General features: G+C 43.4%; 1 protein-coding gene across 1 annotated transcript in view; it reads left to right on the top strand.

Annotated features, from left to right (window-relative positions):
• The first annotated feature begins 250 nt into the window (after nucleotides 1–250).
• rptor (regulatory associated protein of MTOR, complex 1) overlaps nucleotides 251–27202 on the top strand; it is a 202978-nt gene continuing 176026 nt past the window's right edge. Inside the window, exons 1-4 of the mRNA XM_008295570.1 lie at nucleotides 251–332; nucleotides 2648–2822; nucleotides 23015–23117; nucleotides 25732–25814. Of these exons, the coding sequence (XP_008293792.1) occupies nucleotides 2655–2822; nucleotides 23015–23117; nucleotides 25732–25814 (354 nt within the window). The 5' untranslated portion in view covers nucleotides 251–332; nucleotides 2648–2654. The remainder of the gene's footprint in view (nucleotides 333–2647; nucleotides 2823–23014; nucleotides 23118–25731; nucleotides 25815–27202) is intronic.

Genomic DNA, 27202 nt, shown 5'->3' with positions numbered 1-27202 from the left:
AATCAGCCCCCAGGGTCGCTGGTTCGCGGACCACACGACCCCCGTCGTCGCTCAGCGTGGCCGGTGCTTCCCGTGGCTGTGGCCGAGTGTCCGTGTGAAGATGGGCCTCGTCTCCAGCCGCTTCCCGTAGCGAAGAGCCGCGGGGAGAGGAGCCGCAGATTCCCCTGCAAACACGCACCCGTCCAGCTCGGCTTCGACGGCTTCGACATTCTCTACAGGCTGTGGACGCTGCCTTACAACTTCCTGACCAGGATCGTGTGCGCGACCGTGTCTGTCATCGTCCGGAGACGGAGAGCCTCCCCAGCCCGGGTCGACCATCCCACCGCACCGAGGTGTGCATCTGCCCGCCGCCGCGCTGCACACACCGGCGCCATTAGCGCACATGTGTCTGGTTGTTTCTGTGCTTCGCTGCTGTTCTGGAGGAGAAACCTGCTGCAGCCTCTCGTGCACCGTGACAGCCGCACTTTGTTCCTTAACGGCGGGGGGAGAGCTGTCCGGTGGGCTAGCTTAGCTCATGTGCTAACTGCTGCTAGCATGTGAGGAAAGTTCCTCCAGGTGCATCCTCGTCCTGATCCAGGTGTTTGTGTGGAAACAGGCAGACCAGCAGCTGCAGGCTGGAGGCAGATGTTTGGTTTCACTTCTGGTTTTCAGTCACTGCAAACAAAACTAGTGAAGCAAAGTACAGACCTGACACCAAAGCAGGACTGATGTGTTTTCATTAGTAATTTAAAATAAGTGGAAATATTCTCATGTCAATGCAAAGCCGTGGAGGATGAGAATGATGCATGAAAACAAACATTCCTACATTTTAGTCCCTTTTTCGTTGATCTGAATTCACCAGCTTGGCTCTGAATCGCTGTTTTCCTGTAAAAGCTGATCATCGGATCAAATCGGACCAGAAACATTTACTTGTAGGTGCTGGACACACGCTGAGCTGTGTGGAGCTGTTTTTCTCGGGACCTTGTGATCCTGATGTTTGCTGTTTTTGACTGACGCTGATGCTTCGTTTACGTCCACTGAATAGAAATATCGATCTGTGTTTGAGTTTGTGGGTGATGTAGATCCACTACGCTTGATTTCATACGTTCTCGCTGGTCGGAGGTTGTTAAGCGTCACACAAGTCTCCGTCTTGGTGCCTCTTTACGATGTTCTCTGTTTGCTCGGCTGGTCTGAAATACTTGACGTGTTTATTATCCAGAAAAGCAGCGTCGGGTGTTGGCAGATGTTGAAGGTGTCTGATCGGGACGTTCCTACTTTTTCCGGCACCGGTTTGGTCCAAAAGCATCCCAGAGAGCACGAGAGAGACAAAACGTTTTGCTCTACAAATTCAAATCTGAAAATAAAACTTTGCTGCGATGAAAACGGAGACAAACGGCTCAGACTGATCATTAATAGTCGTGGATGTGGTTTGGTTTTATTGAGAAGATCTGAACAGGAGTTTAGTTTGTTGCTTCCGGCTGTTTGTAGGCGTCTTATTAAAATACACGAGACGAACACGTTTACGCTCAGCGGCGCCACAGAGTTCATTAAACCATCATGACTGGTAATGACCCCCCACAGCTGGTCCCACTGGGAACGTTCCTCCACCTCAGTCCAACCACAGACTGCTCTGTCGCCTCCAGCTGTTTAGGACTGATTCCTTCATTTATTAAACACCTGCAGCAGCTGGATTCACGTCATTAGTTAGTTTTAAATGATGAATCATTCCTGGCGTGGAGACGGGATCGATCAGGGTGTCGCAGCAGGTCACCTCAGACACGTGAGCGTTCACACGGAGGTTATAAACCACATAATCCTGCTGTTAGTTTAAGTGTAAAGCGTGAGGAAGATAAAACTGGTCTGAGTGAAGTCAGAACCAGAACAGGAGGAACTCTGCAGTCAAATCATCTCTCTCCACCTTCACACGTCCGACTGCTGCTTGTGAAAAAAGTGCAGCAGAACTTTTAATCTCCAGCTTTCACTTTTTCCTTCAGCCGATCCTTCGTGACTCTCGTTGTTTGAACTGTAAACGTCTTGGCAGCTGTTCCACAGTTAAAGTTACTGAAACCATGTAGGAAGGTTTGAATCAAAGTCAGCATGTCTGTCAGAGAACTGCTTCGTCGGTCCGTGGCGGTAAAACATCTTCCCCTGATTTGTGACGTCCGTCGGCTGCATCCTGTTAGACGGACGTTCAGGAGTTGATCTCGTTTAAAACTCCTTCGTGCTGCTTTCTTCTTGTCCTTCCTTCGAGCAACAGGAAACTTTTCTTGTAGATTCTCACAGTCTCCTCTAAAATCAGCAGGATTTATCTTCAGGTCGAGAGCTGTGTAACCTGATGATCGGTGGAGAAGACTGCCACACGCTTTAGTTCCAGAAACCTCCTTTCTGTTGTGCAGACTGTGTTGTCTGCTGTATTATTTATGCCTCTGCTAAGTAGCTGCATGCTCGTCTTATTTGGGTTTGCCAGCGTTGTGCAACGCGTTCCCTTTGGCCTGGTGGTTTGTTTTTAGCTCGCACGTGCTCAGAGGTGCAGCCGCGGCGGCAGGAAACTCCTTCTGATCGCTGCTTTTGTTGTTGTGTGCCGAGCAGAGAAGCCTTTATTTATTTATTTGTTTATTTTATAAACCTGTTTTGCTAACATGAGTCTCCCCCCTCCTCCCCCCTGCAGGGCTCTAATGAAAATGGACTCAGACTTGCTCCACTCGCCGGCCGTGGGCCTCGCCGAGGAAGAGGAGGCCGACATGAACGACTGGAAGCTTCCCCTGGCCTTCATGAAGAAGAGGCACTCGGAGAAGATCGAGGGCTCCAAGGCCTTGGCGCAGAGCTGGAGGATGAAGGACAGGGTAACGTCTCTGCTCATCGCGTTTTAACTGTACAAAAGAAAATCCCTGAGGTGCAGCTGATGAAAGATAGTTGGTGTGTCAGTAGTAGAGCCGTAGATGTTGAAGAAATCCTGACGTTGTGATACTTGATGAAGGAAAAGCTTCACCTGTGTTCTCACTGTTATGATCATCTGACGTCAGACTTGTGTTGTCCTGTCTTGCATGTTTCATACATTTCTGTGATGATCATTGTCAGAAAAAAATCTGTGTGATGTCTTCAAAACGCTCTCTGCACATTTTCTAGCCTGTACGTTGTTCGTATGACAAACCGTTGTCGCTCTTTGGTACGTTGTGTTTCTGTGAACGCTCTTTGTGCCGGAAACGTTCAGCGTTTGATGTGGCTTCAGGCCTCTGATTGTAGCGTCTGTAAGTTCCTGGAAGGTCTCAGTGTGGTGACGTTCTCTTTCTTGGAATTCATGCGTTCATTCTGACCCAGTCGGTGTTGGTGTTGTTTTTAAAGCTGGTTGAACATGTCGCTGCTCTGATTGCATGTGATGTGCTTTACCTCCAACGATCTGTTTCTGCTCCAGATGTTTGATTTTTGCTCTTTACTGTCCGTCACTGTTCTTCTGTGCAGCTTCTTCACAACATTCACGCTAAAATCCTGTTTATGTTTTGGATTAATTGTGGGTTTGGGGTGCTGATGCTAAGCTAATTAGCCTGACTGTTGGCCTGGTAGATGGTGACGTCTTCTTGTTAAATTCTCTGCTGGGAAGAAAATCTGGATTTCTGTGTGGATCCTGTAACACCAATAAAGTCGCAGATGTTGTCGTGCTTGGCTGTGATTGGTGCGCTAAAGGAGAAGCTTCCTGTTGGTCAAACGGCGCCACGCCTCGAATCAAATGCAACGGCACTGCTCTCAGGGGGACACGAGTCTTTAGCCAATCAGCGGCTCCCTTCGTCTGCTTCATGGCGCCGATTCATCTCGTTGCGCTCTGACGGGGAACCTCGGAGCCTTTCTCCCCCCGTGAGCGGCCACTCTCAGCTCCCATAAAGCTGTCGTTTGATCCACCGCGCCGCCACCGACCTGATTATCTCGCTGCCTCGCGGCTACGCAGCGCTGCCGTTATAATTTTTGGCAAATGTCACTTAGTCATACATAACCCCTTCGCAAACTCTGCAACCCGTCGTAGAAATTCGCCCGAATGAAAATTTAACACTCGGGACACGAGTTGAATTACGGCGCGGCCCGAGCGTCGAGCTGCAGGGAAATGAAGGCGTCATTAAACGCGAGGCCACTATTGATTTAAAAGAGGTAATATGGGCCCGGCTGAAACGGGCATTCCTATCAGAAAGTCGTGCTAAATCGACTGCGTACCATTTCTCACCGCTTCGAGCGTTTTCGGGCCGCGGACCCTCATTTGTAAACTTGTGAGACGAATGTGTCCAGAGCTTGGAGAACCGGAGCCGAAGGAGTCTGAGCTGAGCTCCAGGCTGGAGCTGGAGCGGCTGCAGAGGGACGAACGCACGAATGATGTGTTTGCTTTCCTCTGAAGACGACACGCGAGGTCGAATCCTGCAGCTTCGCTTGTTTCGAACACATGCGGCGGTTTCCTCGTAATTGCTTTTTTGCTGATTTAAGCTGATGGACGGTTTCTGCAGTGGCGGCAGCGAGGATATCGAGCGAGTCGATGCTCGCCAAAGCCGAGCGAAGGCGTGCGGCGCTGGGCTTACGGCCGGGCCTCTAAACGCCGCTCGGCACTGTGGGAAACCACAGAGTCGTCTCGGCGTGAATACAGGAGACGGAGCCGGACCATTACGAGCCCCGTCGGTCAGGATCGCTGTGTTTGTGTTCCCCCGTTGAGCCGTGTGTGTGTGTGTGTCTCTGTGTGTGTCTCTGTGTGTGTGTGTGTGTGTGTGTGTGTGTGTGTGAGAGATGCTCGAGTCGCTGCACCTGCCAGGTGTAATCATGATAACAGCGTACGAGTGGCTGCGTCGTACGACAGAGTCCAAGGTCAGCGGCTGCTTTCTGGGAATATTCACAACTTCTCAGCTCTTATCTTTGTCAGGACGAGTCGGACACGCCGGGTGGCGACTTGTTTAGAACACACTAAACTAGTAAAATACGATAAAGATTTTAAAAAAAATGTTAGACTTAATATCAGGAAAAAAATGTTGTGAAATTCTCTCAGGTTTTTGGCTGCTCACATCATGATGCTGCCACCGCCGTGCTTCACCGTAGGATTGGTGTCGGCAGGAGACGAGCAGGAAAATGACTTCTGCTCAAAGATTATCTCTAGTTTTTTTCTCTTTTTTTAAATGTATCTCAATATATAACGCTGGCTGTGTGTGCCAGGAGAGAAAATAGATGAAGAAATTAGCATTATTGAGATTTCTCTGCAGACTTTCCATCTGTCTTTATGTTATTATTACTTCAGTTTGCTCTTTCAGGTGATAAGAAATCAACTTAAATATTAATACATCTACATTTTAACCCTCTAAACCCCAAAACCTGCCAGTGAGTTTAAAAGACTGTTAAAAAATCTGTATTTGTGCAAAATTACACCAAATCTAAGCTTAAAATTGTCATTACATCTAAAAATTAGCCAAAAATAAAGTCTTTGTGCGAACCAGAATCTTCAAAAAATGAAAAACTGTGCCGACCGTGGAGCCGTTACTGATTGACCAACAGTCACTTCACCAAAACTCAGGAACCTTTCGGCTGCGTTTACGCCGAGCAGAACGGAGATAAACGTGGACACGAATTAAAAATGGAAGCAGGTGTAGATCTACGGCATGTGGAGCTGCCATTTGTCAGTGTTGGTGACACTTGTGGGCAAAAAAAATGTTTTAAATTATGATTTAAAGGTTATTATTATTATATTATAACCCTTACAAATGAACAAAATCAACAAAATTTTATTTTTTTCATTTTAATTTTTAATGATTTATGGCCACAGTGAGTAAAGATGTGACGGCAGCAAAACACGATGAGTTTATGAGTAATCCAGACGTGTGGAGACGGATGCAGGTTGGACCTGTGATTAAACTTAGATTAAATTCACATCGATGAGTAGCTGGCATCGTTGGGAAGGTGAAGTTCACAGTAAACACTTCAATTCAAACAAGAAGACGGGATTAAATTTGTCGTGATTCTTGATTTCCAACCCATCGAGCACACGTGCAGAGTTGTTTCTGTCAGTTGCAGTTAGAAGACCAGAGGCCGGTAGAAGCGTCGCATCTCCTTCATTGAGCTGTCGGACCTGCAGAGTGGAACTGCAGCCGTCGGCGTGACGGGGACTTAATGAGCGGGACGAGCTTTTACACGGCTTTGATTGACTCCCGTTAATTAAGCGAAACACTGAACTCAGTCAACAGCTTCACATCTATTTCTGTTCTGTCCTGAACACGACGCCTGTGTCTCCATCGCACACAAACCTGAAACTCGAGCCGGCGAGGCGAGCGTTAGCGGCTCGGGACGCTATCGATCCTCCTTGTTTTTAGCCTGTTAGCTCAGAAACATCAGCGGGGGTTTTCCTGGTTAGGAATGGGCCTTTGGGGGGCGACTACATGACAGTGAGCGTGATGGGTCTGCTCACAGTGAAGCCAATGAGTCTCTTTTACCTTATTGGACAGAGATCAATGCGTGTTCCTGTTATTCTGGACCATCTGATAAACAATGTCCGAGTAAACTGATTTAAAAAAGCTCCAAAACAACCTCTGAGCTGGAAAATCCTGATGAACCGACACTGAAAGTTGCACCAAAGTCGAATGTCGGAGGAGAAAAACACTTTCTATGAATGCTGTCTAATGCGTTCGAGGCTCCTGCATAATGCATCAGCTTCATGGATTGCAGTGGCTGCTAATGGTGTTGTAGCGTCGCCATTTCCATGTTGGCTTCACCGCTACCACGTCTAAGGTTAGGGCCTGGTTCCATTTTGGATCCGGTTGTTGGTTGGCATGATACCATGATTCATTACAGCATTAGTGAATCGATAGTCGACCCTTTTATCCTTCCAAAAATATCCTCATCAACCGGCGTTCAATGCTACTTTCCCGGTTTCATTCATGGTGCTTCTATAATACCGAAACTTTCAACAACAATATTGACTTGGATGTATCGAGCTTTCTTCAGAGACCTCTCAGGTTTTGGCTGCTTACATCCTCCCTGTGATTCTGACCGGTGTCCATGATGCTGCCACCGCCGTGCTTCAGTGTTGGCAGGTGATGAGCAGCGTCACACATAATGTTAGAGTTCTGCCCAAAGATTATGTCTCATTAGACCAGAGAATCTTCCTCCTTGTGCCCTCAGAGGGCTATAAAGGCTGTCCACCTTTGCTTTCCTTGGTTAAAATAACGAACATCTCTGTGGTTACAGTATATGAGTTCTAGCTAGTTAGTGTTATTTCTGTAATTGCTACGCCAAGACTTTTAATTTTGCCATCGTCTTGTGTCTTGTCTTGTGGCTGCATCCATCTTCCCTGTGATTCTGACCGGTCTGCATGATGCTGCCACCGCCGTGCTTCAACATAGAAGTAGTGTTAGCAGGTGATAAGCAGCGTCACACATAATGTTTGTAGCTCTGCCCAAAGATTGTGTGTCTCCTCATATCTAATTTGTCTTTTTTCTGTAACAGCTACAACAGCAACTAACAGCATTGTCTTGACTATATGATGCAGTGGTGATCGTTTCGCTTCAGGTTTTCTTCAAGGACTTCTCAGTTTTTTGGCTTTATGACCCGTTCGACCGGAGAGTCTTTCCTCAGAGTGCTTTTGTCCAAACTGGGTGTTTGCGACGGTTGTTCTTCCGACAGGTTTCCCATCCCTGCAGAGGACTCTCACTTGAATCCGTCTGTGATTTTATTCACTAAATCGTGTCCTCAGACGGTGTACAGCGGAGGGAAACGGTAGCGCCAGTAAATTACCGTCCACTAATGCAGCGTGGGGCATTTCACAGATACTCATGGACGACTCGATAAGTGACGTCGAAAGCTCAATTTACAGCTCGCTGTTGAGTAACCTATTGGAGATCCATTACGCTGGAGGTGCTAAATGAGCTAAGAAGGGAATGATTTCGGACGCGGCTCTGAGATAATTAAAGCAAACACGATTGACCTCGCCGCGATTTCTGGCGACGCAGCGCGGCGTCCGAAAACAGATCATAAATACGGTTTCTGTCGTCCTCGTAAATCTTCCTGTAATTTTTGCTGTAATGGATTTTTGATGATGGCGGCGGGACGATTTAATCTGCAGCTCGTCCGAAGCGCTCCGGATCCACCGTTCGTAATTTAATAACGACTCTCGTAACTCCCAGCAATTTTTTTGTGTCGCATTTTGTACTCGTCGTCGGCTCATTTTTCAAAGTAAAGTCCTGCATCTCTGTGGAAACTAGAAACAGAGAAATGTCTTGTGTGGAGTGTGACACTGTTGGGATGGAATAAATCCTAAAAAACTTTTTCTAAGGGCCCACACTAGAAAAAAGGTGATTAATCTACATATTTACTTACACATGTACATTTTTCGGTGCCGACAGTTCAACCGAAAAGTCCCTGAACTGGCTTCACACTTGTGCAGAGGAGGGCAGAATTATTATTATTATTATTTTTATTATTTGGTTTATTATTGGTCACATCTTTTGAATACTACACAGAATAAAGTGAAATCAAATATCGTGACTTGCAGCTTGGATTCGTAGGTTTTCAAACCACTACTTCTGTCTTGCAGCTCGTCGCTCTGATGATTGGTGTAGTTTTTAAAGCTTTTGGCTCCAGACGGTTCACAGGAAGTAATTTTATCTGGAGCAGCTTCGGGGCTTCAAACTGTATTTTCCGCAGCAGGTAAACTTCACCTTTATGCGTCACGATCCCCCCGCGGGGCCGTTTGACGTCAGAGCGGTTTGATGCGGACTCGATATAAACTTTATGTCCTGGTCTAAAAGTGAAGCCCGGCTCCCTCTCATGCCCTTGTTGTTCACCGGCGCTGGCGTTCTGGACTCGGTGCACCGGGGAGCCGCTGAGCGTGAAGGTGGACCGGAATTGATTTTGGACGCAAATGGACGGGAAGTGTCAGGAGGAGGAAGTTCCTCTGACCTGTAAGCACCGCTCTGATATAACAGAACATAGACCAGGTAAACTTCAACATGTCGGTGAGTGTTTTATCAAAAAAGAAAAGCTTTAATCTACTTAAGAAGCTTATCTTGATCACGCCGCCGAGCAGCAGCAGCAGCAGCAGCGTGTTAACATGCTGTCAGGTCAGCGACCTCTGCAGAGTCTCAGTGGGATCTGACAGATTGCTAATTAGAAACTCCCCAAAATAAAAAGATTTATTTTTAATGAACACTCTACGGACATGAGCACGGGAGGCGAATGTCGGCGGAACGTGGTCGGACCAAAAGTTATTACTGCGACGTGTGAAATCTGATCTCAGTGTTTGTACGCTAAAGCATAGATGGACATTTAAAAAAAATTAAGTATCCTTATGCTATATGCTATATGCTATATATACACACATATATGCTCTGACAAAACAGGACCGTTCGTACAATGTCTGGCTCTTATAAATGTTGGGATTTTAGCAGTTTAAGAAATAAACGCCTCATTAAAATGGCTAAAATACAACATTTTTTCTGTATGTTTAACAACAATAATCTGAGTTACATGAGACGTTTAAGGCACAGATTGAGTCGACACCAAATTAAATGGCTACAAAGACAGACTTAAAAAAAAAAAGGTTCTTCAGCGGTTGAAGAATTGGAACAGATTCTCCGTCATCCACACCGGGGTTCTCAGCAGGAATGTTTGTCAGCGTAGCGGGGATGTTTTAGCGACGCTCCCTGGCTAACTAAATGTTTTCAGGTAGATCTTTAACAACAAGCGCCGCTACTAACGTTGGCAGCAAAGATGATGTTAGAGAAACTGCATCGCCGCTTGTTGTTAAATATCTGCCTGAATACATGTCAGTTAGCCGGGTACCATCACCGTAAAGAAATGATCATTTTCCCGTTATGTACCCTTGAAAACAACGTGTCAGCCCAATTTGCGGTGTAATTTTTTCAGGCAGCAGCGTAACGCACCGTTGCTCTGTTATAACGCTGGTGAGAACCCTGCACATCGTCATATTTCTTCATTCAAAGACTTGTACCTGAAGCTGGACTTTGGAGGTGCGTTTGATTTGTACATGCTGGTGCCCAAACAGAGAAGTGAGACGCTCTAAAGTCTCCAGATAATTTGCACTATGATCGCTCAAAGTTCGGCTGTTTCCTATCACTCGTGACGCCTCAGGAATAATCACTGACAGTCTTTTGTGCATTCAGTGCGATGCAGCAGCTCCGTTCCCTTTAGTGTTTGTTGTGGCTCGAATCGAACTGTTTGTGTTCAAAGTCTGCGTCTGTCTTTGGGCAGAACTCCAAGCAGCAGCCGGCACTGTTCCTACAGGGAAGCACGGCGGCGGCAGCATCATGGAGACCAGTCAACAAGTCAGAAAAGGGCATCAGTACACAGCTAATGATGATGATATTTGGAATATGATTCAGTTACAAGCTCCGAACTTGAGCTTTAAAAACTGTGGGTCTAGTCCGGGCACGACCGCGTCCTGCTGCGACGCCGCAGAGCGCATCAACGGCTCAGCAAGATTAAAGCAGACTGACCCGAGACCGTGGAAATGCATTATTGATATCCTGGTTATGATCCGGTGTTTTTTTCTTCCCTCTCGAAGCTTTCAGGTTATGTGTTTGTGCATCTTTATTTCCCTGCTGTCCTTTGTTGCCGCTGATCAAATGACAAAAGCAAAAGCGGGTTCCTCTGGGTTCCACGTCTCGAATATATAAAAGTAGGACATGTCTGGAGGTATATTTACTTTATTTTGTCACCAAACTTCTTGTTTTCTGCAGGATGCAGGTCGAGGCTTCGTGTGATTATTCCTCATCAGAGGCCGACGTGGTGCCTTTGGTTTTTTCCATGAAGCACATTGTTGTCGAAGTGCTTTCATTACAGCAGGATTTAGGTTCAGCAGCTTGTAGCTTTGTGGAAACGGCCCGAGGGCGTTTATAAACCAGTGTTTATTCCAGAGATTTAATGTTTGTTCGTGTCGGGCCATTATCATTTACGCGACCTTCCTTTTGGACGTGCAAACAGCTCGAGGCGCTCCACGTTTTGGCCTTTAATTTGGAGGCGAACTGGGATTTTAACTGTTCTCCAATATGAGCCGCCTGCTAGTTTGTTGGTGTTGATGCTTTTGGTTCTGATCTGACCCGTAGCTCGGACCTTTCTGACCACGAGATTCATTTAAACTTCCCTCATATCCTCTAGCTGTACAGACTGGCTGCGCCTGGTGTGTGTTTTTCCTCCGTTCGACCCCAGGAATAATGAAATCAATAAGTCATCGATACCCGAGCCCGTCGTAATAATGCGGAAACGAGACAGGTGGCCCGCGCTGCTTTATCTTCTGCATCATTAGTTGAATTCAATCAATGCGCGCAGTTCATTAGGCGGCGTATAGACTTTCAGCCACCGAGGCGCGAAAGCAAAATATATTTGCGAGGTACTAAAAATAATTACGAGTCATTCTGTTGAATTATTGCATCAACACGGGGAGCGTTTGGGAACATTTCTAGATTAAAAACGAGGCCTGAATCCTGCGTTTTAAGCTCATTAGTTGCATCAGTCCGACTCTTGTCTCGCTTTCTTCCACGTCCTCGTCGTGCAGCCGCAATTAGCGCTGACGGGTTTTCTTCTGAAATCGAGATTAACGTGCAGCAGCAGTGATCCTCCTGTGGTTGAGATTAATGCGGAGGCTTCGTCGTGCCTGGAATGGTTTGATTTCTTCTTTTTCTGTATCGACTGTGCTCCGGCTGGAGGTTGTTTTTTAGGTTTTTCACAGCTAAAGGAACCAGAATTACACCTGAGTTCTTCTCACGAGCCTCTAACAGCCTCGTATTCACCTCGTCTTGCTTCTATCACGTTCGCCGGCTCATTTTTTTTGCTGCACCTCTACGGAAACGGCACAACCTTTAAGGAAGAGACAGAACTGAAACATGTCGTCTGTGCAGAGTGAGGATGTTGTAATGCCGTAAAAAAAAAAAAAAAAAACGAAAGATGAGGTTTGTTTTCCCAGAGTGCCCACAGCTGACTGGACATTTTACTGCTCGACTAATCCTGGAAACAAAATCTGAATTCGGAGGCTGTGTTTGAAATGCATCGCAGCCGTCGATGAATGCGTCCTTCTCAGAGGATGCATCAGGTGGATCCTTTGTAGTCCAACAAGATTCGTTATCACCGCTTTGATCAACAGCTGGAGTTTTAGCTGCTCACGTCTGACTGAAAAGACAGATTTAATAACCTTACAGCTCATTAGGGCGGGACCATATCATGGTAATACCAGGGTAATGTTAGGGGATGACACGAAATTGAAATATCGTGATGAAATTTGAGTGAAACCTGCAGTGCCGTTGTTTCCGTCTGGTCTCATGCACATGGAGCGAGACGCATGGCGGCGGCCGACACAGTAGGGCTGGACCTGGATATCGGAATAGTCGGTTGTTGTGATTCTGTCCGCATAGCAAATTTGAGATCCGAATATTCGCCCGAATATTGTTCTTTTTTTAAAATTTGCACCAATAAAGTTGTGCAGTTTCTATGTATTTTGTCTGTCGTCAGTTATATTGTTATTTATGCGGTGCTAAATGTTTTTGGCCGTGTCTTCCTGCCCTACGAACGACACAAATGTTAAGAACCAACAGACTTTAAACACCTACAGTTTGTTTACGTGGCTGCAGTTTAAATCTACACCTTCCAGTCGCACAGCTTCGGTGTTTGAGTTGTATTTTACTGAGATCGTGGCGATTTTATAACGTTCTAAGTTCGTGTTGGTGTGAATGTTGACAAATTTAAACAAGCTGTGAACACTTTGGAGCGCACAGTCGAGTTCTTCAAGTGTCCAGAAGAACATCAAGAACAAAAATTTCAGGATCCATTTTAATCACAAACTGTGTTAAAATGATGACGTCTTGTCCTCGGGATGAAAATTCGGCGGTTGCTAGGCAACAGGAGCAGCGGTAGGTGACGTGACGACACAATCAGGAAGTCCGTTGTGGGCGAAATCGGCTAATTTAAGGAACAATCGGACGCAGCCTCTGAATTATCGTGACGGTTGGTTGCAGCTGAATTTTTGGGTTTTTTTCTAGTAAATTTTTAAACGTTGAATAAAGCGATTAAAATGTGATTTTAAGCTTTGATCGGATTCGTTTTTCTAACGGAACCAAAAGTCGAACACGATGAGTTCAAGGACTGTCGGAATATCAGACAGTTCTGTTTTTAGACAGTTCTAGGCTCCGATGAACGAGATTTTTCCGGAAAAAATCACTAAAATCACACAATTTATCAGCCGGAAACTGTAAAAACAAACAGTTTGCTCGAACAGATTCTGCCAAAGACGGAAAACGCTGGACTCCAGTTTACGCAGCGTCAGTAGTAGTACAGTAGTGAGTTATCTAAAGCACGCAGAGTCACTGTTTAATCTTCCAGGATTGCTTAAACCCGGTGGGCACTTTGTAGATTTGAGATGTTCTGTCGGGTTTCTGGTGAGAAGTTTCTTAGATTTAAAACTGCAGCAACTATAAAACTCTTTAATTTCTCATTTATTTCCAACGTGCCGTGATATAAAGGCAAAAAAAGAAGATCACAAAACAAGCAAACGTTTTCTCGTTGTGCTCGTCTTTAAATCCTCATCTGGACGTTTCCACAACTTCTCCCCACATCCCGATAAACGTCCACTCCACCAGCAAACAGCTTTTCTTCTTGATTTATAATTTGCACAACCTCCCTGTGAGAAATGCACAAACGGATGCAGAATTTCCCTTTTTAGACTCTTTAGAGGATGCAGCTCATACAGTTGAACGGCTGAGTTTTGAGTTTTCAGCACTTTATTGTAATCGTCTTCCTAACTCGTGGCCTCTGTGCTGCTTCAACAGCCTCCATTCAGCCGAACAAACGGATGAATCGAGTGTCGTTTAAAGCGTGCAGAAGGAAAATCCCCCCGAGTGCCGTAATGAGAGGAGGACGGTCGCCAATTACGCCGAACAAAAGGACTCGGCGAGGTTCGGATCTGCTGCTCCGTCGCTCGTTCTCTCATCGCGGCTTAAAGTGGGACTGTGGAGGAAAACGGAGGAGGAGGATCCAGAGATGATTGGACGAGGTGCAGCGATACCTGCATCACGTCTCATTTTGCTTCCTTCGGTTTAGTGCCGATGAACCGGCGGCTTGTTCTGGGTCAGACGCTGCTTTGTTCACAGCCGGGAAGCTCTTCTTCTGGTCTCCAGAACTCCTGACCCGCTTTGCTTTGATTGGGTTACGCAGCCGCCTGGTGTTCTCTCATGACTTTCATCATCAAACCGTTCTGCTGTTGTTTCTCTGCGAGATGCCAAAAAACGTGACTTAACCCGTCGTGATGCTTCAGACTTCACATTTCAGTCCAATAAACGGCGCTAAACTCGTTAAACGATGGATCTGTTCCAGGAAAACGCAAATGCTGCAACTTTTATTTGTACTTTATGCGACGCTGCTCGAACCAGACGATGTAAAAACACGAAAATTCATGTTCGTGACTCACCTGCAATCAACGGTCACGTCTCGGCTGAACTGCAGGCAGCGTTTACAGCGAGCGGAGAGGAGGCAGTACGGGAATAAATAAAAACGTATATATGTAGGTAAACAGCTATAGAGTGGAGATTAATCGCTTTTTTTCATTGGCTCTTGAACGCATCGTGTCTAAGATGCGTTTCTGTCAGAAATAGAAAACGAATCTAAATCACTTTACGTCTCATTTAAAAATTCACAACAAACAAACGCTTTGCTTTCACTAGATTCTGTAAAAAACAAATAATTCTGCGTTCCTCGGTGCAGCCGTGAAGCCGTCATCGGCTCGGCTGCAACCAGGAGTCATTTCACTAAAAATAGAGGAACTTTTTTTCTGTTGAACTGCGTTTACACAAATGGAAACGAATTGAAATGTAAATAGTAAAATATGTATAACACGAGGAACCACCTGTGGGCGCTCAACATATAAATTAAAGTTTTTTTTTACTGGATGTTATATATAGTCCAGCAAAATAGCAAAACAGCAGTTTCAAATTGTTAAAATTATTATTTTTCCTTCATAAGATCTGTAAAATAACATATTTACTGATTTAAACACTGTTAAAAATAATTTTACTTTGTGAAAATACAGATGTGAACAGTTTCGACCTGCTTCTGTACAATTATTTTCAATGTGCAGCAGTTAACATGTAAATTAAAGCTTTTTTCCCGTAATTTAATTAGATATTATCTGTAATTTTATATTCTAAAAAGATTATTGTTCAAAACTGGGAAAATCTAATAAATAGCAGTTTAAAAAATTATTTACCACATTTTTTCCCTTAAATTTTAATTATCTGTAAAATAATTCTGAAAATAGTCTCATTCTGTGGACGAATGTTGTAAAAGAACGAAGTACCGTTTGTAAAAATACTGTTTTTTTTTTCGGTTGAACCAAAAAAAGCATCAGTTAACGTTTAAATTCAAACTTTTATTGTGTGATTTAAAACATTAACACGTTTTTATTCAACCAAACAGGAGAAATCTGTGAAAACCAGTTAAACAAACAAACTGAGGCGTGTCTGAGTGTTAAGATAAGAAGCGACCTCGGGGTTTCTCTGACATTTTACCTGCCGTGACAGTAACACCACTTTTCTCTCGGCGGACGTCGGATTAAAACGTCTCGCTGCCGTCTCTGCTGTTGTACGTTAAAGGGCAGACCGTGATCCGGTTCCTCCCGGGCCGACCTGCGTCTTTGTTGTGTGGTTTTAGATTTAAATGTCTTCTCCCGCGGCGCCGCCGTCGATGCCGAGGAGAATAAAGACGTACATGAGCGGATGTGTTGCTTCTTCTTCTTCTGTCGTCCTGCTTTTCTTAAACAAACGCTCCAGATTGGATAAGTGGCCCGAACCCGCCTCCTGTCAGGCGGTCCAGACGCAGCAGGTCGACTCGAGCCTTCATCGACTTTCCCATCATTCGGGTCCTGAGCCGAGCGTCGGGGGACTCCAGATCGTTGTGCCAGAAAAGCCTCCCGATCTTTGAAGGATGAAGGAGGAGGAAAATCTTTACGGCTCGTCCCGTGAAACCCGCCGAGCGCCGGGTGTCGGCGGCCGGGGAGGAGGAGGAGGCGGGTTTACCTGTAAGCCTCGTGTTCTGGTGAAACCGGTCCTGAGACGCCGTCGGAGTCGAAGCTCCGGCTGAAGGCGGCGAGCAGCGGAAGACATGATGGAAAACATCAGAAAAGACGATAAATCATTAAAATAAATGTGATAAAATATTTAAAAAGATAATAAAACATTAGAAAAAGACAGTAAAACATTTTTAAAAATCCAATAAAACATTGGAAGAGACAATAAATCAGTCAAATAAATGCAATAACATATTGAAAAAAACAATAAAACATTAGAAATGACAATAAAACATTTGAAAAGGAGATAAATCATTAAAATAAATGCAATAAAACATTAAAAAAAAGCCAATAAAAGATTAGAAAAAGACCATGAAAAGTTAGAAAAGATGATAAATCATTCAAATAGATGTAATAAAACATTAAAAAAGCTAATAAAAGTTTTAAAAAGCCTCCATTAAACATTAGAAATGACAATAAAACCTTAAAGAAGACGACAAATTAGTAAAATAAAGACGATAAAACATCAAAAACCCAATTCAATGTTAAAAAAATGACAGTGAAACATTAGAAATGACAATAAACCATTAAACAGTAAATACATCATGGAAGAGATTTGACTTTATTCAATAACATAACTTTGTTAAGTCGAGTTTGTCTGATTGATTTTGTTATTTTAATGTTTTGTTATTTTAATGTTTGGTCACGATTTGTGTGTTTGATACGAGAATATTTAGCGTCTGACCGTCTGAACTGAGCGTTTGTACTCACTGTGGGCTTTTCATTTCTTTATTATTAGTTTTATATAAACCTGGAACCAACACCAGAAACACAGACGGTGACTTCACATGTTACAGATATTTTACTGTTTTTCATTGGTTTCCATCAGTCTGCAGCTCAACTGAAAAAATTTCTTTGAATTTAAGTCAAATGAAGTAGAATTTTTATTTTTTTACAGAATCCAGTGAAAGCAAAACGTTTGATGTGAATTTTTAAACGTAAATGTTTCTGACACACGATGCGTTCAGGAGCCGCTGGACAGCTGCAGATAGAGAATATAGAGAAATACATTAAATGAATGAATGAATGAATGAATGAATGAGTGAATGAGTGAATGAGAGGTTTGCTTAAAGGGGATCCAGGGAATCATTCACTTTATTGGATTTTCATTTATAGATTTTTGTTGAAATGAAATGCTTGATGAATCCCAGAGGAGACGTTCAGGTTGTTCCAGCAGAACGACCGCAGAGACAGATAAATACACCGAGTAAGAATAAACAGTAAGAAAATATAAAACGCACAACAAGTGTCAGATTAACTATAAGTATGAATGTCCTGTGTGACGTGTAGAGCAAATATTTACATGTTGACTGTAAAAAAAATAGACAAAAAAACCCCAAAACTGTAAATAATGACGACATGTTTACAAATAACTAAAATCAGAAGGTTTTACTGAATTTAAATCAGTTAAAAATACAATTATTTTACAGATATTAGACGTTATTTACAGGTTCTGGACATTGCTTGTTTTTCAGCCACATGCATCGTTTGTTCACCCAAACGTGATCTTATTTTGAAATGTCACGCCTCCTCGCGGCGCCCCTGTAATCGAGCCTCGGTTCATTATCTCGCCGTAACCGGAGCACGTGTGTGAATCCGAGCAGAAAACTCGAGAAGCAGGTTCAGACTCGCAGGAAAAGGCCAAGTCCTGTCCCGCTGAGCCCCACTAACACACTGACCTTTATTGTGGCGGGGAGGAAGCCTAATTACCTTCACAATAACAGCCCTCCTCCGCCTGGCTCGGCGGGGAGGCGTCTTCCTGCCGCCGCCGCCAACGCTCTGCACGCGCTCAGTAGGTCCTGGTCGCTCAGGCAGGTGATGGAGGCGAGCGGTGGAAGGTCAGCGAGCAGCACGGCGGCGCAGGAAGTGGAGACGTAAGAACAGGAAACTCAATGATGTCGTTTGTTTATTTGACACTTGAGCTGTTGACAACGGTGACAACAAAGTTATATAAAGACAATAAAACATGAGCAAAAGCAGTTAAACATTAAACATAAAAAACCCCAAAAGACAGTAAAACATTAGAAAACGACAATAAAACTTAAAATAATGCAACTAAATGACATAAAAGCAACCAAACATTAGCTATAAAAACAATAAAACACTAGAAGAGGAGCACCGCCCCGTGTCAGGATGCTTTTAAAGCTACAAAACACGTACAGTAATATTTAATTACAGGTGATGCTTCACATAAAAACCTTTTCTTTGCTAAACGAGAGCAGACGAGGCTCCAGCGGCGCCGCCTGACCCGATTCCAGCAGAACGGTGGCTCAGCGGGAAGCTGCAGGTGGTTCATCCGCCGCTAATTGGAACCGAGAGGACACTCGGGCACTCGAGTTCTGTCTGGCTTTGATTCACGACTCGGGTCGGACGCTTTAACAAGGTCCTGCTGAGTCCAGGAGCCGCACAGAGATGGAGAAGTTACCCGAGAATCTTCTATTCCTCGTTAAACTTTTAAAGTACGACAAACCAGAACACACCAGAACACACTAGAACACACTGAAGCACCACTACAGCACCGTTGTGTTCTTTAAAAAGACACATTTCTCACTACGTTGATCCGCTGAACCCTGAAAATGCTCCGTCATGTTTAATAAAAACACGACTTTATTCCAAATGTCTAATTAAAGCATCAGCCTCCTAATAAACGTATTATGAAAAAACACCAGATCTAAGCTTAGAGTCGACTGTTGTCAGGAAGCTCCAGGGTTTTGCTTTAAATTAGGATTCTGCAGCTTCACAAGCGTCGATCTTGAAGATGGACGGTTTAGATGGTGTTGGTCGGTTGGATGGTTTTGACGGCGTTCGGTGGTGTTGGATGGCTGGACAGTGTTGAATGGTTTGGACGGTGTTGGACGGTTTGGACGGTTTGGACGGTGTTGGACGGTTTAGACGGTGTTGGACGGTTTGGACGGTTTAGACGGTGTTGGACGGTTTAGACGGTGTGGGATGGTTGGACGGTGTTGGACAGTGTTGGGCGGTGTTGGACGGTTTGGAGGGTGTTGGATGGTGTTGGACGGTGTTGGACGGTGTTGGACGGTTTGGACGCTGTTGTCACCACTTGACAGACGCGTCGTTTTCTTCAGAACTTCACAGCTTCCTAACAAGCAGAACTCTGAGGTTTCCTGCCGGCTGAGGCTCCGTCATCCCACCGACCGACTGAACAGGTTTCTAGAATTTCCATTTCGCCTGCAGGAGGATTCACCACAGCTGCATAATTAATGCAGACTGAGTCTGTTCCTTTTTTTGTGCAGAAAATATGGAGATTCAGCTTCAGTCAGGCGGCGACAGGAAAAGCTTTTTAAGGGTTTATTCTGGAGAGTTTCCTCTGTGGCTGGAAAACATACTGCAATATGAATAAAACAGCTCAAATAAAGCAGGAATGTAACTTAAAACTACTGCAAGAGTTTTAACTGTGAGGCTTTAAAATAATAACGTGTTTTAAATTTTAGCAAAACTGGAAAAAAGTAAAATAACTGGTAATTGTTCAAACTGTTAAATTACAGATATTAACTAGTAAACTAGTAAAGTCATAAACAAATATTCTAAATATTGTCCACATCAAAAATCTACAGGTTTTTTTTTTTTTTTCCTCACATTTACAGATCTGACTTGTTTTGTTAAATTGGTGAAAACATCGAGTAAAATAAACGGAGCAGCTTTTTATTTTATATAAATAGTAATGTGTTAATTTTACTCTTTAGATGTATTGTAAAATAAATAAATAAATAATAATTTATTTTGTTTATTTTACAGTTTTCAACATAATAGTATTAGACTAGTTTTCATGTATTTTTTTTACAGTGCAGATTCTTCTTATCCTCTGATATGTCCATAAACATGACCGATCGTGACAGATTATTAACGGACGACAGAACTAAATAATAACCCGGTCAGAGCTCAGCATTGATTTCTTTCGTCTCCGTTTCGACGTTTCGTCACCTCGGGAGGAAAAACAGACGCTTGACGGGTTAAAGTCCTCGTTAATGAAGCAGTGAAGGATCCACCGTCGGCTTTTCCTGTTCAGGTGTTTGTCGTAGAAACTAGAGTTAAAATCAGAGTTTTATTGACGTCTTCAGAGACTGGATCCAGGTTCTAAACATCTTCAGCTCATGTAGAGGAACATTAAGGCATCCTGTGAAGTCGATAAATCATCCAGAAGTGGTTTTCTGATGGTTTTAAAGGATTGTTCTACCCAAAAAAAAACAACTTCCTGTCCAAGTGCTTGTTTTGAAGGTTCATTCCAACCAAAACACTGCTGTCCACTAAAGTACTTCCAGTTTGAGGGTTTTTCTTCCACCTAAAATACTAGTTTCTCTCCAGGTACTTACATTTTTAACGGTTTATTTTACCCAACAGAAGCAACTTTCTGTCCACGTATGTATAGTTTTAATGGTTTATTCCACCCAAATAGTACTTTCTAACTAAGAAATTATAGGTTTAGGGGATTATTCCATTTGAAATACTACTTTCTGTTCAAGTACTTCCAGTTTTAAAGATTTTTTTCCCCACCCAAATAGTACTTTCTAACCAACAAATTACGGATTTAAAGGTTTATTACATTCGAAGTACTACTTTCTGTCTCAGTACTTCTAGTTTTAAGGGTTTATTTCACCCAAAAGATTCTACTTTTGGCTTTTTTCCCACCCAAACTACTAGTTTATGCCCAGATACTTGTAAATTTAAAGGCTTATTTCAACCAAAAATACGATTTTCTGTATTTCATGTAAAATACTACTTTCTGTCCAAGCACATAGTTTTAAAGGTTTTTCCACCCAAATAGTACTGTCCAACTAACAAATGATGGTTTTATGAGATTATTTCATGAGAAAAACTACTTTCTGTACAAGTATGTAGAGGTTTAACGGTTTATTACGCCCAAAATACGAGTTTCTGTTCAAGTATTTCATCTAAAGTACGATTTTTAGTTTAGTTCTTATTTACAAGGTATGTGAGGCCTCGTGTGGGTCAGTATCTGTTTGCATATGACGGCGTTGTTAGCGACATAAACTGAGCCTCTCTGGTGCAGGATCTGGTCAGATTTGTGCTGAGATTCGTGGTGATGGAGAAGTTGTCTTCAGGCCTGATGGATGCAGCTGCAGACTGTAGCAGCGCTGCTGCGGTGATGTGAGGAGTTTGTGCCGCCAATCGTCGGGTTTTTGTCAGCGTGAGTCCTTGGAGATCCCAGTTCAGGCTCATTACAGCTGCAGCACGAGGCCGCGACGTGTCACAGAGCCCGGCACACAAAGGAAAGTGTTTCTGAGGCGCTGAGGGGAAGGAGGAGTGATTTCTCGCCGCTGCTGCAGTGTTTAATTTGGACCGGAGGAGGCCTGATCGAGCCGGCGTGTTAGTGTTTGTCAGGACTGGCCGCCCGGCTCATGGATCAATGGTGGTTCAGCGTCCGCCGCCTGTTGCTCTGCGTTGGGCTTTCTCACCTGATGGGCTGTTTCTTATTCCAGCTTTTATTTATACCGGAGACAGCCTCTGCTATGGAGGAGTGGGAGCGCCAAATTACAAAAAGAGATCAATAAAAGAATAATCAAATAAAAGTGGAAATAGAAAGAAGAATAAATAAAATAAACAGTAAGTAATGTGGCAATATAAAGCGATATTAAAAAGGCAAATAAAAGTTGAAATATAAAGACAAATAAATAAAATAAAATAATAATAATTATTTATATTTATTTTAAAATTTAGATCATTTATTTTTTAAATTTTAATTTTAAAAAAGTAGATTGTTTTTTATGTTTTTTTATTTTATTGTTATTATTTTATTATTATTCATATTTTAAAAAAATATTTTTTAAAATTATTTATTTTTAGTATTTTTTAAATGTATTTTTTTTATTATTTTATTTCATTTTTATTTATTTATTTATTATTATTATTTTATGATGTTGCTTTTCAAGCGACATTATAAAAAAATTAAAATAAATTAAAATTAAAATAATTGAAAAAAATATCAATAAATAAATTGTAAAAAAACTAATAATTTTTTTTATTTTTTTTTTTTTATATTTGTCTTTATATTTCTGCTTGTATTTGCTTTTTCTTTTATGGATTCATTTTTGATTGATATTGCCACGATACTTATTTTTTATTTAATTTATTCTTCTTTTATTTCCACTTTTAATTTGTTTTTTATAATTTATTTCAAGAAATGAAATTGAAAGTTGAATTTCTTTGATTGTTTATTTCACAAAAATTGCAAAAAAACATAAAGAACATTTTTCCAAGTGCCAGCAACAAAAACTGGAGGCTCCACATCCTAAAAACATTTTACTACTTTATTTGATTCTGTGTACACAGCCCGGAGTTCAGCCGAAAATGTGCCAAATTTCTGTCGTGTGACCAGTGCAGAATTTGTTTTTTACAGAATGTGGTTCATGCAAACAGTTTGTTTTCAGTGATTTTAATGAAATATGTTGATTTCAGGCTCAGATTTGGTTAATGTTCCACAACACCACCCACAATCACACCTGATTAGTTCAAAGATCGTTAAACATCTGATGATAATTTAAAAAATTTTTTTTTTTTTTAAGATAACATGGCTTTCAAGCTGATGATCTCACTTCCAGCACGATACCGTAAAGGAAAAGCTGCTGGTGTTTTACGATAAAAACAAGTATTAAATATAGCATAACAGCAAAAATAGTCATAATAACAAGCAGGTAAATGGAAAAGAACCAGGCCAGCCACTGAATACGATCAGTAAGTATCAACACTGACTGAAGTCCATGATTGGATTTAATGTTCCTGGAATCTGTGGAGGGAAAGTGAACGTCTCCTTCTGTGGAGCTGCTGAAGGGTTTCCCCCGACTGAAACACTTAACCTGCGTTTACGGGAAAAACTCCCCGGACGGACCTGAACGCCGTCGCTCGGCCCGGTTCGTCTAATGGAACATTTAATGTGCTTTCTTGTTTTTAATGATGTTGTGTTGGGTGTGTCTCCGACAGATGAAGACGGTGAGCGTCGCCCTGGTGTTGTGCCTCAACGTGGGAGTCGACCCCCCGGACGTGGTCAAGACGTCGCCCTGCGCCCGACTCGAGTGTTGGATCGGTGAGTGAACCAGCAAACCGCCACACATGTCAAGAGATGGTCCTAATAGACTTGTGAATTTGTAAAGATAAAAAGATTTTCTCAGGAATTTACTGGAGAAAATCTATTAGCAGCATCATGATGAAGCACGGCGGTTCCACCCAAATGACGAACACGCTATGGATTTAAAGGTTTATTCCTCCATAAATACGACTTCCTGTCCCAGTATTTATAGTTTTCAAGGTGTATTTCACCTAAATTACTACTTTCTGTCCAAGTAATTATAATTTCATTGGTTTCTTTCCACCCAAAATATTACTTTCTGTTCAAGCACTAATAGTTTTAAAGGTTCATTCCACCCATAATACTATTTTCCTTTCAAACACGTAGAATATTATAAGTTTATTCCACCCAAACAGCTTCTTTCGCTCCAGGTTTTTGTAGTTTTTAAGGTTTATTCCACCCAAATAGTACTTGTTAAATAACAAGTAATGGGAGAAATGTTGAATCTGTCTCCCGGTGACTTCCTCCTCGTCCCCAAAATGAAATTCAAGTTGAAGGGTCGGGTTTTTTTTGGACGCAGGTTAATCACGGATAACGAGACCTCCAGGTGGCGTAACGACTGTTGCAGGAGCTCTGGGAGCAAAGTGTCGCTGCACCACGGAAACACTTTCATTTAAATAATAATAGATTTAAACCAGATTTAAATCGGACCCAGTTTTTGATTTGTATGTTCGCAGTCTGGTGACGTTTTGATCAACCGTATATTTAATAAATCGGTCTTTGGGAATGGTTGTGGGTCAGAAAGCAAGTCTAGCTGTTAGCCTAAGCTAGCATTTTGTTCCTCATAACTTTCCATCCGTTGATGTGTGGCCAAACCTTTCCATCCTGTAGCTGCTGAAAACCACCACCATGCTGTTGGCGTCCACGTTGGCCGCTAGCTGCCCAAAACACTCAACATCAGACTCATCGGTTGAGGCGTCACGAGGTCACGTTTTTAAGTCGTCATGCTAACATGCTCTAAATAGCAGCGTTTTAGCAGAAGATCCCCAAACCGCCAGCATTCCTGTAGATTCTTATCCTCGTTTGGTAAAGCTGCAAATATGCAAACAGCTCATTTGTGTCGTACCGCGCAGAGCGACTTTACTCAGCGGAGAAACTTTGCTCTGCAGCATTTAGGGATGTTTTCTCCCACGGGAGCTTCACAGGCCTCAGTCACGTCGGGATGGAGCCGTCTGTCCCCACAAGAACCACACAGGACAAAAACAAAGGGAACCATCTCCATTGAATGGGAACCTCAGCTCCCTGGAGACCTGCTTCACTGCTAGGAGTCAGGAAGGCACATTAAAGACGGAGCAGAGCTCTGAAAGTCTCCTGAAAGTTTCTCAGCAGCTTCTGAGGACGCTGCAGACCTGCCGCCTGGTCTTTGAGACGGTGTTTGAGAATATTAAGTGATGCTCCAACAACAGTTGTTTAGTCTCAGAGACATCCTTGAGCCACACACAGGTGAAAGGTTCACGTCTGGGCTTCAGTGCCCACTGTGTGTGTGCTGGTTTCAAAACTTTCCTCATAAACTTCTTCTCAGTTTGCGCCACAGCAGGAAGCGGTGACATGTTCACAGAAGGTAAACAGAAGCATTACAGGGTCTGTACGACGCATTCACACCACTCTGGAAGGTTTTCTCCTTTTTATTGCTTTTCAACATTGAATCCTGGTCAAGTTAACTTTTTGTTCATACAGCATCTGCTGCCTGTTCTTCAAAAGCCAAAGCTTTATGTGAGAAAGAGGCAAAGAGACACGCTGTTGGAAAAAAGAAAGGCTCATATTAAATTTCTGGAAGAAGGTTCTTTGGTCTGATGAGTCCACAATTGCCCCTTTTGGCCAACACCAACCCCACAGCGAAGCACGGTGGTGGCATCATCATGATGAAGCATGGTGGTGGCGTCATGATGAAGCACGGTGGTGGCAGCATCATGGGGATGTTTCTCAGCAGCAGTGACTTGAGGGAAGATTTGTTTACCAGAGAGTCTTTTTGAGGTAAATTGTCAATAAAAGCCAAATTTAAGTTGAAGCCATGATTCAATTTTTAAAAGCAACAAAAGGGGAAAACTTGCAAAGAGGATGTGAACAGTTTTTATAAAGGTGAAGAAACGACTGCATGTTGTGTTTTGGTTAAAATGGTTCAAAACTTTAAATCCTTAAAGTCGTTAAACGAAGTATTAAATCACATTTTTCAGTTTAAATTCGATTCATCAATCGCGGCCTCGTTCGTCGGATCTTTCCGTATCAGCGTTTCCCGCTAACCCGCCGATACATTCCTCTCTGCCGGCCGAGCACAATTTGATCCGTCCTCCATCTATATTCTGCTATTCTTCATGCCGTATTGATTTACTCTCATCAATATTTCAACTTGAGGGGCTGCTGCTGTTTTTCCAGAACCTGCTTCTGATTTAATAAAATAAAAACAACATTCTTTTGATGCCGAAACAATAAACCGCGACTCGTTTGTGCACACACGACACGTCTTGGTGATTATACGTCCGGTTGGTCGGCTCCGGGTCGACTTTGTGTCGGGTTTTTGCTCAGTTTGGACTGTTTTGACTGACGGTTTACGTTCTTGTGTTTGCCTGAACAGATCCTCTGTCCATGAGTCCACAGAAGGCCCTGGAGACCATCGGGGCAAACCTGCAGAAGCAGTACGAGAACTGGCAGCCCAGGGTGAGTGGGTTCACACCGACACCACGTCTTTCACTCACGTATTCACACCTCTGAGTGTTGCACACAGCGTTCAGTCAAACAGGGATTCCAGTGAAATCTCAACCCAGGACTTCATCGTATCACTACATTTAGGCACCAGTATGTTTCAGATGTTTTAAAAGATGGTTCACAGGTTTTGACAGATTCCCTACAGAGTCTTTGGCCGTTGTATCCGTTCCTTTTCTGCTCCATCGGCCCGTTGAGGTGACGACATTCGGACGTGAGTCTTAGTTTCACGTTAATATTCTTCACGGCTTCATCCAGACACATCAACCAAACACGAGCAGTTCAAGGAGATGAAGACGAAAGCTAATGTGACGACAAGCTTATAGAGGACAGGGTCGTCAGGACCGGGGTTCACAGTAAACCCTCTGAACTCCAAGACGAGGGATTGTCTTTAAAAAGTTGCTTAAAAAACCAGAGAGAATTGTGGGAGTCTGAACTTTCCAACAGTCCTTGAACCACTCATCTGACAGGTCGGGGTCGGGGTCGGGGTCGGGGTCGGTCAGGCTTTACGGCTGTCAGGATGCTGTTTCACTGTCAAGTCAACAGAAGTTCTCCTTCATCTCTTTGGTTTTACCGTCTGGCTCCTGTTGAACCTGCATGCTAACCGTTAGCGTGATCCAGAAACATGTGTGGGTCCGACGCCCTCAGATTGACAGAAAAGACGTCTGAAAGGGGCTCGATGGTTTTATCTCTGCTCTGGTTCAGGACTTTGAGGTATTTGTTCCTCTGTGGGAGTCATCAGCTCGTTGATAAGACGTTAGCTGCAGCTCTGATAGTGTCTCCTGATTGTTTACCTTCCTGTGAGTGTGAGGAGGTTTATTTTAGACGCCGTTCTCATCGTACGCCAAAAAAAAACCTCCTACGAGCTCTTGACAGTGATTCATAGTTGTTGTGTTTTTTATAAACCGATGCTTCGTGTGTTCTTGTAAATTCAGCTGCTTTGAATTTGTACGAATCGCAGCAGCAGCAGCAGTCGTCCTCCTCGTCGTCTTCTTCTTCTTCTCCCAGGTGACTGTCCTTCCAGGTGAGGAGCGTCCCCTGATGAAAGCAGACAGGTGAAGGTCTGGAGGAAGATGTGATTTTTAGGTTGTAGGGGGGAGACGGAGAGTAAATGAACAGAGACGGGGGAAGGACTCCTCTGAAAGCTGCTCGCTGAAAACCAAATTGTGTTGTGGCGACCAGAAATCTGATCTTTAGATTGACTGGAGCGGCTGTTGAGACAACACTCAGCATGAGTGACTGAAGACCTGCTGGATGTGGCGGCTTCTGTTTCTACAGACATTTGCAGCACGCTAACGATTTACGCTGGTTTTGTTCCAACTCGATTGTTTTTCTGTCGGCTG

The sequence above is a fragment of the Stegastes partitus genome, unplaced genomic scaffold (assembly GCF_000690725.1).
Source record: "Stegastes partitus isolate 25-593 unplaced genomic scaffold, Stegastes_partitus-1.0.2 Scaffold1059, whole genome shotgun sequence".
Taxonomy (NCBI): Eukaryota; Metazoa; Chordata; class Actinopteri; family Pomacentridae; genus Stegastes; species Stegastes partitus.
This window is presented reverse-complemented; position numbering and strand designations above follow the sequence as displayed.